This window comes from Pseudopipra pipra, chromosome 5, assembly GCF_036250125.1.
Source record: "Pseudopipra pipra isolate bDixPip1 chromosome 5, bDixPip1.hap1, whole genome shotgun sequence".
NCBI lineage: Eukaryota > Metazoa > Chordata > Aves > Passeriformes > Pipridae > Pseudopipra > Pseudopipra pipra.
In genome coordinates, this window is record NC_087553.1 from 29,989,482 (window position 1) to 30,001,734 (window position 12,253).

The 12,253-nt window shown below is 36.2% G+C and overlaps 1 protein-coding gene across 5 annotated transcripts in view; it reads right to left on the bottom strand.

Annotated features, from left to right (window-relative positions):
* The window catches only part of VEZT (vezatin, adherens junctions transmembrane protein), a 65,274-nt gene that overhangs the window by 24,064 nt on the left and 28,957 nt on the right, over positions 1–12,253 (bottom strand). For 3 of the 5 annotated variants that reach the window (XM_064655427.1, XM_064655425.1, XM_064655428.1), the window contains exons 6-7: positions 7,967–8,116; positions 1,065–1,212 (exon numbers count right to left, since the gene is read on the bottom strand). In XM_064655427.1, the coding sequence (XP_064511497.1) occupies positions 1,065–1,212; positions 7,967–8,116 (298 nt within the window). The remainder of the gene's footprint in view (positions 1–1,064; positions 1,213–7,966; positions 8,117–12,253) is intronic. The other 2 variants (XM_064655426.1, XM_064655429.1) reach the window with 1 other exon arrangement.

Here is a 12,253-nt window from a genome sequence, read left to right on the forward strand (position 1 = left end):
TAGTTTAACTAAAACAGATTTCAGTTAAACTACCGCAAATTGCAAGTAAACAAAGACTTAGCCTACAAGCTTAGGCACCTCTGGATGGCTTCTGCTTAAAAAGAAGTGGGTAAATTAGCGGGCTTGTATGACTGCAAGCTGTATGACCTCAGCTAACGAAAAGGCAAGGAAAAAAATCCCAAGGCTTCTATCTATTGTAGCGCTTACAACTAATTAGACAAAGCCTCAAAGTTTAGTAATCACTATTACTGGTAACATTTACTGTCAGAACAAAAGAAGTCAAGGTCTACAAATTAAGTGAAAAAAATACAACAAAAGCAACCCCTTAGAAAGACATAAATCACATAATATTGGATTTTTCCATTAAAAAACAATGTTAAAAGGGAACTATCTTTGCAGAGGACCAATAGATTGTAGAAGGCTTGCATTCAAATTAGATCTTCCTTCCAATTGACTCATGGAAATAAAAAATACCTAACATCTCAAAACAAAATAGATAAAAAGGTCATTATATGGTTGTCATTCTGTTCAGTTAAAAGTTTTTCAAAGATCAAGAGCCACACTGGCTCGCAGCAGTGGGGGTCCAAGCTTATGATTTCTACTCCTCAGTGTAACTGAACACTGCTATTCCCTTTGGCAAGTACAACTAATTTGTATCTTCTGATGTCTCTCTTTTTATTCATGTCAAGAGATTAGATTAAAAAGGAGTAAGTACAAATCTGGAAATTATTTTATACGGCTGGGATCAAGCAAAATCAGAGAGCAAAAAATAATGTTTAAGGAGATTGATCAGGCTGATTATAGAAAACTGACTTGAATTTCCATGATTTGCAGAAAAAAATCCTAATGTTGTATTGTGCAACTTCTCTTCCATTACATGCAAAACGAAATCACCTGAATGCCAATAAATGTAGAAACACATGATAAGAGACTGATTACAACTCCCTCTCAACTCACCGTGTTACTACAGGCTAGTACCTACAAGGCACAGGACTTCATGACAACAGAAAGAGATTTTCCCCAGGAGCCTGCATGGATGCACATGTCCTTCTAGGAGAGGTTACCTTGAGCGCAGGCAAGCTGAAGCCATCGGTTAGGTTGTGTGCCTCCTCTTCTGAGACCTGCTCTTCACTCAGTCCCAGACCCAGTTCCTTAAAGGGGACTACACAGATGTAGCTGGTCACGTTGTCACTCTCTGAGTTCAGAGGGTAGGTTTAGCTGGGGTTAAGGTGCTTAACAAAGCCACTTTTGCATTAAACAGAAAAGGAAAGAAACACCTAATAAGGTTTCTTAGTCCTGGTAATTTGTATGAGAGCACATACATTCCACCCGAATCCTGTTTAATTGAACGTTTTGCAATCCTTATTTGGAGATCAAGTTTTAAAGGCTCTCAGAAGGATGAGAGCTGAGACACTGAAAAACTCCTATGTTTAAATATAAACAGATAAAAAGAAATAAAACTGATGAAAAGCCCCTGCATCTCTTTTAAGCGAGAGAAACAGCTTACTAGTAAATATTAAGTTTCCAAAAGATAGCACATGTCAATCTTAAACCAGAAATCTTATATTTTAAAGAGGAAAGAGGAGAACAATTGCGCAATTTGAAGTTTCAAAGGTAGCCTGTGTTATAGACCAAACCCAGGACGATGCGAACTCCCCGAGAGTTCTGTCTGTGGAAGAACTACTCAGAGATCCTTACAGTAAAAGGTCTGACATTTCAGACAGCATTGTGAAGAACAGGAGCTCCCTGACTGTCATACCATCAACTTCATTGATTACATCGCTGTAAAGCCACTATGATCTTAGCAGGAAGAGCGGAGAACTGGTATCTATTAACATTATTTGGCACATGTAAATTCTCAGGAGGAAAGTGTACATTTCTAGCCCTCAAAAACACTTAGAAAGCAGGAAGCAAGCACAATATAACAGATACCAGAAGACAGATAAAATAACTCATAGACCAGGAAGCATTTATTTTAAAATAGCACTAATTTTAGGCTAACCTCAGGCTGGGGAGGAGGAACAGTTCAAGATTTTTGCCCATTTTTCAACAGTCAACCAGTCACAAAATAGTAAAATTTGTTTTAAAACAGCAACTTACAACTTATAGTTAGTCATAAGCACAAAACCACATTTGTTCCACAGAAATATATATATATTGGTAAAGCATGCATGAAAATAAGGTCTTAATTTGAAATATGGGGTTTTTCATTTATAATTTGATCTACAAACTGAATGCTCTCATCTCTAGCACATAAGGCTGATTAGAAGAACTTGTTTCCTGTCCAACTAATATGTTTTCTTGGGAAGCTACACGTTCCATCCACTTTCACTCCCAAATTTTCCACGTGCTAAATTCTCATAGGATTAAACATGCAAAGGTGATTTGCTCAAGAAAATGTTTACCACTTGAGTAGGAGAACATTGCATAAAAAAATAATACTCTGTGTCCCAGGAAATAGTAAAGTGAAGTGTCCAGGATCTAAACAAACAAACAAACACATTTCTCCCTACTTTTTCCACAAAGTCTAGAAACAAAGAAGCCTATTAAGTGTTCAGACAAAAACCTGCAACGCAAATTAATTAGGAATAGAATATTACTGTTGCCACCAGCAGCTGCCTCACACAAATGGTGCCTATGCTAAATTAACCTGACAGCATGCCCAGCAGGTGGAGCACATAGGATGAGGATGGTAACTCCAACAGAAATTGAAAAGTCAAGTCAAAACCCTTCAGGACCACTTATCTCAGAGACTAATTGTATTCCTTGTTAATATTTTCTTGCAACAAGACATTTCCAACAGCAGGAACACCACAAGAAGTAGTTTGGACATGTGAATTTCTAAGTCATGTTAAAGCAATTCCAGGCAACATCTAAATGAGAGGTTTGACCAAAGGAGCCACTTTCCAATGTCTCAGCCAGGGATTCCATTCCCAGTGGCCTCCTGCATCTCCCACCTTGCCCTCCTCTATTGCAGCCCTCCCACTCCCTTTTCTATCTGACAGATGAAAGCAGAGAACTGATCCCATGCCCTCATTAGCTTCCTAAACCAAACTTTTAAAAAGTTTAAACACATACCTGTCTGTTTTTATAACACTATTTATGCCTTGCCAGCAGGGAACAACATCTTACACCTATGGCAAAATTAAAGCTTTTTCAGTTTACATGGTCCAACACCCAGGTCCTACCTATCAAAATAGTTCAATGGAAATGGAGTATCACACCATCCTGCATCGGCTGAGGAGGAGACTATTAACATCTTCCAGTGACACAAACTACAAAATTTCCTCCATCTGTCTTGTATATAATTAGATCAGATTCCCATGACGTAGAATCCACAAGACTATTAAGTATAAAACCACTAAGCAGCAGTATGCTGAGCGAAGCATCACCTGAGTTATTACACAGTTCAATGGAGCACAGTGCAGAGAGCTGTTGAACTATTCTGTGCAACATCCTGTAAATACTTTACCCAAAACACCTTATTTCTAGTTTAAGCTTTCAGCCATTGCATCCTGCTATACCCTTATCTTCTGGATTACTAGAGAAATACTCTTCTATTTTCTCTGACATTTTGTTCTATGATTTTGAGCAATGTACTCTTGCCAATATGAACAAATTAGAGTAAGAATGATATGAGAAAATGCTGAATTGTTTCTGCTAGTACCCAACTGTCCCTTCACACAAAATATAAGTAATATGACTTTCCATCTCATTAAATTACTGGTCCACCAAGTTTGACACGAATGCCTGGTATAAGGCTAAAGTATAACTATATTTTTTCTACTTTACATGGGAAAAAATTTTTAATTAGGGTAAAATTAATTAATTCTACTCACCAAAGGCAGCTATCTAGCTAAAAGGGGGCACACTAACCGCAAGCAAATATTTTTGAACTTTTAGTTTTATTGAAGTGAGTAACGATAATACATCAAGTTTATGCAATTTGTATCACCACGAATAAACCTGTGAACTAAAACTTTTAATTCTCTGTAACAGGTTCATCAGACAGATCTCCTTCTAACATATTTGAGACATACATTAACACAAAAGCCAAATCTTCTGCAGATAATTTTGGTAGGAGAAGTAATACTGATGGCTATAAAAGCTACCGTTAATGGATTAGCACAGATCAATATATCCCTTAATATTTAATTTATTTACTAATTAATTTATAATAAATTACTAATTTATTATATAATAAGTCACTCATTTCTTTCTACAGCTCAGATTAATACCTAGATTTGCCAGTTTTTAAGACTAAACCCAACAGGTACCAGCTTAGCCCCTCAAGAATATTTTCTTCCTTGCATCTCTTGAAGTTATAACATAAGAAAAATGGCTTAAGTTCAAAGCAGTTTCCCTTTGGCTTCCAGTAGGGTTAGTCTTACTGAGTCAAAGCATGCATTTGATAGTTATCTCAGAAATAATCAAATACAATGAAGCATATGTTTAGCAACCCACTTAAGACTACTAACAAAAAAATCTCTCAAGGCAGTGTAAAGTAAAGCTACAAGCTCTGCAGTTTCCATTTGTTGACAAAATGAGATACAAATTTATAAATGTTTTTAAGATTGAACTTTCCTCTATTTTACTGTATAGTTTCAGGCTAGATTTAAAACAATGTAAGTATGAAAATTTACAGTAGCATTTAGCTCAATGTCTGTACATTGTCTATACAACATTATTCACTGAAATTACTTTTTCGGGGAAAAAACAACCCATCGAAATAGATTTTGCTTATTACTGAAAACCTTTTTGACTTCACATTATATACATGCAACCTGTCTGAGAAAACAGTTCCTCTAAGAGGCTGTTTGGCTGATTTTATTAAGCACATATAAATGCATATTTTCAAAGTGGAGGAGTAAATTGATCTTTTTGCAGATTGCTGATGAAAGTAACCCTGGAAAAATAATTAATCCACAGATATTTCTAGTAAGTTCCAAGTAAATAAGAATGTTTTAAATGAAAGCTTAAATCAAAGTATATCTTTTACTACATTAGTGACTTTAACAATATTTTCTACAATACTTTAAGCATTATATCTAATAATAAACGTCTCTGTTTGAGATGTTTACCATAGTCTTCAGGCAACAATTATCTTTGCTGCATTATAAAGTTCAATTTCAGATTTCCAGGTTTATTATAAGAAACACCAGGATAAAAGAAAATAGAACATACTTCACATTATCATTCTTTTGTAGACCTGTATATCACTCAGAAGGCCCAGTCACAGGCCAGGACCTTATTTTAATAACTGGACATTACACAATAAGGGTATCTGGAGTTAAAGGCTCACCACTGTTGTTGAATGACAAGCATTATACCCACATTGCAGTATCAACTGAATACCATCAACCAAGGAAAGCAAACTCTAGTATGGAAGTTTCCTGTGTATACATGCACAGAAATGTTTCCATGAAATGCACACTCCATGGTTAAAAGCTGTGGTTGTCCTATGCAGTTGCTCATACTCTTACGAAATTATCACTTCTTATTCTTTAAAGAGAAAAATCACCCTAAAGAATGATCAACCCTCAATTAAAATGGAACTAAGATTCGATCATTAGTGTATTAGCTGGGCAGATTCAAATTCTTGAGAGTAGGAGTTGTTTTGCATATTATATTTCTATTGAAAATTTTTCCAAGCAAAAATAATGCATTTTTTTGCTTGCCTAAATACAAAGATACATCTGCTCTGCAACAAAAAATACAAAGCAATATCCAGTAAAACAAAAAAAAAAAATTAAACAGAATTAACACTAACTAGGGAAAATAGGTTTGGGTTTTTTTTAAATGCAATATTGTAATATTAATCCAAATTTTATACATTTGGAATGTTTTTCAAATACCTGTTTCTCTATTAAAAGCATTTTGTTTTGCCATTGCCAGTGTAAATCACTAATAGTCCTGCTGGATTCATATATGTCACAATGCTCAGAAAAAGCAAATTTCAAATAGAAATTCATTAATTCATGACCAAACAACTGAGAGGAATGAAAGTTGAGAATATCTTCTCATTTGGTGGAAAGCCAAACTTACTAAAAAGACCTGTAAAAGTCAGAATAGGGATCTCATTTCCAGATTTTGGATGGAAATTTCTTTCCTTTAATTTATCAGCATTCCTTTCCTTCAATTTATTGCCTCACTTTATTTAATCTCTCCAGTTTCTCTTTCTCCTAACAATCTGATGATGGAAAAGAGCATTAAAGTTGTCTCCAAACGCAGCTGTAAATGCTTTCAACATGAAGGAATCTTTGGCCTCTCCATCATAAGAGTAGCATTTACTTGCACAAGGCATTGGAATCCATTTGAAAGATCCTCCTTGCCATCAATACTCTTGTAATATATGTAATGTTTTCAGGCATTCATGACAGTGTGGGGGGGAATCAAACAAAGGTAACTTGGAACTACCTTAAAGCTGTCCTTAATTATCCTGGTGGGGAGAAAGAATCCTTCAAATGCTACCACTGGTTTTGTCACTATATTCTGCACAAATATAATGCTTCTCTTTTCATTTGTCAAGAACCTATCTATATAAACTAAACCTCAATAAATTTTTGGCCATTTATTTCTGCTGGCCCTTACTACTGTGTATCTACATGGTAAATTGCTATAAATTTTCAAAGACAGATATAAATGTCAAATCATCCAAACTAAACAAAACTTTCTTCTCTCCCATTCCTTAATTTAAAAGCCATTCCTTAAATTTAGTTTTTTTAAAACTCGTGGACAGTCTAATACACACCAATAATTCTTGAACCTGTAACTTTTCTGGCCACAACAACAATTACCTGTGATAACCACTGCTGGACTGACTTTCTCCATGTTGGAGGATGTTTGGGAAGGACATGTTAGCTGCCTATTTTCAGATCTCTCTTCCTATGTTCTTAGAAGTGATTCTTGACTATTTCCAAGCTAAGTATCAGTTGCTCTCGTCAACATGTCTGAACCAGAGTAATTTTTTTTCCTTTGCACAGCAAATACACCCTGTTCCTCAGAGCTAAGTCTTGAGGCCAGAATAAGGATGCCTATTCCTACAGAAATTAATATTTTGCAAAGAAATACTAATTTGCTTCAAAGCGAATGCACACATGTGCAGCTTTGTGTGTGCCACTGTGTGTGTACACATTAACACTCAATATATTCATCTATTTGCCAGACAACATTTATTAATCAATATTAAGTTCTAGGAAGACAAAAGAAGTCCTTTGTTGTGTCAGATTTTCAACACTCACATTACCATCGGCTTTTGTTTCCTTGTGTTTTTTTTTTTTTCAAATTAGGAACATATCTGTTTTAAATTTTGCTGTAATTTAGAGTGAATACATTGTTATTTCCTATATGGTACAATAAGTACAATAAACATAGGAAAAAACCTTGAAATGCTAAAGCCATTTAAGAAAGTATCAATTCATTGAAAAAATACAGATGACACTTTACAAAATGTAATCTGAACAAAGAGTTCTGGTCTGATTCAGAGTAAAAACTCCTTGCTTTTAAATGTGCCTTTTGGCTAAATTAATGTAATCAGTTCCACTCAGCTTGTCTGAAATAGAAAATCAACTTACCTTTGAACACGGGGATGTTGAGAGAAAGGCCATTTGTTCAGAGAAGAGGATATTTTGGTGCAAGGGAAAAAGATGGCTAAGAGGAATTATAAAACAAAACCTGAAGGACTCTGAAATACATCATCGGCACTTACACCAAAGGCGTGGGTGTCTGTAACTGGGACAATGTTTTCAGCGCAATCAACGCATCCGCACAGTACACAGAGGCAAAAATTTTAAACACATTCCAAAACAAGCATAAGCCCAAATTTACTATGCTACCTTTTCTTTACTTTGTCTAGATACATAATTAGAAATTGTATGTTTCTAGAAATACTGACTCTAAACATTGACACAACCACAGGTAGGCAATATGGAGTATCTTCACTCATGGGTTTGTACAGAAAGGATATTTTTTCAGCATGTACAGAGTGGCCAGTCTTGAAGCCCGAAAGTTGGCTCTGACGGATCGATACACGGCCTTCCGGAGACCAATCAGGTGCTGACTAGGATGCTGTCCAGCTTTATTAAATGGGCAAGCAGCACTGACCCTGTCAAGCAAACTTGAAAAGTAAAATGTGATACAACTGTACAGATGTCCTAAAGTATTTTTAAAAGACAGTACATAAGCTTTCTTATTCCATTATTTAGAAAACTTTTTCAAACCACTCAGAAACTATGAGATTTAAAAAAAAAAAAAATCCATCCTATCAATGATATATTTAATCAACATTTCAGATAGCAGCCAGGATTCCTCAGTAGATAGCCTGATTCTATTCTCATCTGTGCCATGGCAAAACTCCTATGCACATTTATTTTCTCTAAAATTTTCTAAGATAATACACTAAGGGTAGACAAGCTGTAACATTATCTCTGATACAAAACTATTACACTGTCAGCTTTGGAAGTTTTAATAAACAGGTATTTAACATATCTCTTTACATCTAGCTTATTCTTTCAATAATTTTTGCAGAAAAAATGTGCCACTACATAGTTACTCATGCAAAATACTATATTCATTTAACTTCCTCCATGCAGAAACTTTTCTAGGTCAAGAAAAATATTATTTGAGTGGTGACACAGATTTTATCATCATGCAATGAATGACAGCTGTGTTTGTGGGAGTTTTGACAGGTAAACACATGAAATATATGCAACCACACAAGCACATTTGAAATTATATTTGGCATCCACCTGTTCAGGTGAATACACCATTTAAAAGAAACTATGCCATTTGCCTATCAGAATATACTTCAGAATGGCTTTAGCACTGTAAGAAATTGCCTCATTTGGAAACAAAATGAATTGTGAACTGGGTGAACATTACACATGTCTGAGTAACATTAAGCTCCAGCTATATCTATTCATATACAATCTGATGCCAAACCTATGACTGAGACACTGTAAACAGCCTAGGTGTACTCTGCTTGCTGGGGCTGTGTTTAGTAGAATCAGCTTGGGAATGAACATAGTGCAGATGGACAATAGGATGATCAATTGGAATTAATTGTTTGGGGACTGGAAGCCTGCTTCTGCTCTCACCTTTCCAAGGGCAGGTGAGGAGGTGAATTCATGTCCACAATCACTTAAAAGGGAAAAGCTTACAGGGTACCTGGCAAGACTGAGGTGTGTTGCTGTCTTGGTAACTGTTTCTGTAGCCTGTCTGATCAAAAAAGCTAAGTCAGCAGGCCTGACCCTGCTGGAAAAATGTCAGTCCTACGCCATGTGCTTAGCTGGGCCATGCTGAACATTGCCAGGAGGGGAAATAGCTTATGGCCTTCACTGTCAACTATGAAAAGCAATGCAGACCACCCAGTGAGCAAGGCTGGACCCATATCAGTATGTTAAGCATAATTAACACAAGCAGATTCATGCCAAATATTGCCATATACTGAATATGCTAGCTGAAATACAATATAAAATATCTGCATACCACATTAAATTATGTGATATTCAAATGGTTTATATAACATCTCATAACTTTAAAATCTGATTAAAATAAAAAAAACTGTATTCATTTCCATTTCTAAATGTAAATTCCAAATGCCTAGCCTAGATGTACATTTCACTAGGGACCACAGCATGTAATGCAGTACATGCCAAGCTCTAATCTCTCTCTGGCTTTCCAAGGTAACAAGTGGAAGTATTTATATATAAACTCTCACATCAGTTTGTAGACTCAAGCCCAGGGGGAATTGTCAGAAACAGGCTCAAAGAAAAGGAGGAAAATTCTTCTACTGTAAAAAAGAGACAAAGGTCCATGTTCTTCTATAGCGATGCAAGCATTTCCAACTTCTACACAGAATAAATATAGCACAACTCATGCACAGCACGTAGTGCCAGTACTGAGCAAAACAATCTGCTTTCCTTCTGGAAAGGCTTGATTCAGTCTTTTCAGAAAATAATTCTTCTTTTTTCCACTAATCTTAGATTAGTATAATTTGTTATAAATGTCTACATGTCAGACATGTCATATCCCTAACTTCCTAATGTTTCATTTATCTTCACAGAATCACAGAATTGTTTGATCTTCAAGGAAGGGACCTTGAAGATCCTCTAGTTCCAACCACCCTGCCATAAGCAGGGACACCTTCCACTAGACCAAGCTGCTCAAAGCCCCATCCAGCCTAGCCTTGAACATGTCCAGGATGGGGTATCTGCAGCTTCCTGTGTCCCACCACCCTCATAGTAAGAATTTCTTCCTAATATCTAATCTAAACCTGCCCTATTTCAGATTAAGCCATTCTCCCTTGTCGTATCACTACATACTCTTGTAAAAATTCTCTCTTATCTTCTATATATTTTAATTTGACTTACAGAATGTTATCAGCTTTGCATATCAGCCACAAGTAGCAAGAAGAAAAAAAGGTTAAGGATGAATTTTCTTTCCTACTGCTCCAGACCCATGTTACTTGTAAAGAACAGTGACATATTTCTCCATTATTTTCACAAGCTAAATCTTAAATTAGCTTTCAACTTCCAACAAACTTATATAGACACATTGAAACCCATTCCTGCACTCCAACATGAAAGCTGTTCTATAAAGATGCTAATATGCACCAAGATGTGCTCATAGGGTTTAATTCCAGTTTAAAATATAGTAGAAAGGGAGCATTTTGGAAAAGAAGTTAATTATTTCAGTGACAGGCAAGGGAATAAATATTTGCTGCTTATTGCTGCAGCCTTTCATTATATATTCCTTCAGTTCTCATTTATAATGTGCAAGACAGTGGACATACTTTCATTACGCTGCAGAAATTCCAGGCTGCAATCCATGATCAGGCTTCATTTGTCTAATTACAAGTGAAGCAATTAGACAGAAATACTGCCTTTCTGCCTGAGTAGAGCATTGCCTAACCTTTGCTACACAATTTCTGTAATCCAAATTACCCAGGTGAGATCTTGGCCATCTCTGCATCGCAGAGCTTGTACGAGTAGGCCCACCTGAAACACCACCAGCAGCGCTAAACACTTCTGAAGGCCATTCTGGAAACAGAATATCTTTGAGGGTAGCTAATATAAGAAAAGCCCGACAGGATTATAGAATCCCAGAACAGTTAAGGTTGGGAGGGACCAATGGAAATTATCTAGTCTAAGCTCCCTGCTCAAGTTCTCAGTTCCTATTCTATATGGCTGCTGTGAGTTTTATTGGGTGGGAGGGGAATGAAGGCAAAATTGAATAATATTTGAGTATAGCAGTCACTACCACACAGTAGTAAATACTGAACTAGTGATGACCAACCAAAACCTCATCAGAAATAATCTAACATTTACAGAGACAGTCCAATATCAATTAATAAGGGGCAAATAGGGTATAATAAACCAAAAACCATAGATATTTCAAAGCATATATAATTTAGCCTACAAAAATAGCAATGGATGGTGCCATGGGGAAGAAAACCACGAGCACAAGGAACTTCAGCTGCAGACCTGGACTTGCCCTATCACAGTTTAGCTAAGAAGAGCTAGTCAAAATCTGAACTTGGTACTATTTGTCAGCTTCAGTATCTTTCCATTCACAATATGATTAATGCAAAGTCCAAATTATGCTGAGCTAGCAGTACCTTAAAACACTTGCCTATGTGTCACTGACCAGGATGCTGCACTACCTGATTGAACTCTCATTCTTTAAGGATGTAAAATAACACAAGACAATACTCATTAATGTTTCAGGTGCAACCATTTCTATTGCCACGTGACTCTGAACAAGCACTAAGATTCTGACAAGATTACTACAGGAGATCATACTAAACTTTGTTCTGCTGAGGTTTATTGTTGCAAAATTCTAGAAGAAAAAAGAGAGAACTAGTTTTTTGGATCATATACAAAGTGCTACCTCAAGCAAAGAATTTCTCATTGATCTGTGCAGCAGCATCTCTTGCATATGTGGATGTAGGAAAGGACACTGGAGTTAGAACTTCCTCCAGGCCAAACCAAACCAAAACTTGTACAGCACTGACTTCTTTATACTGTACAATTGTTCCAATGAGGATGTCAGTCAGACTTCTCCCACTCCATCCATACTCCAAAGTCTTTTGAAAAGTTTGCCAAAGTTTTAAGTAAAGAGGCTATTAGATCAAGCATCAGCTTAAAGACCAGTCTGTTTTTTGTTAATCTGTTATCTAAGAAATGTAGTAGAAGAACAAGGCAGCAGCAATTTAGACATTGACCAGAAGTTCGTTTGCTTAAACTTAGGCAAA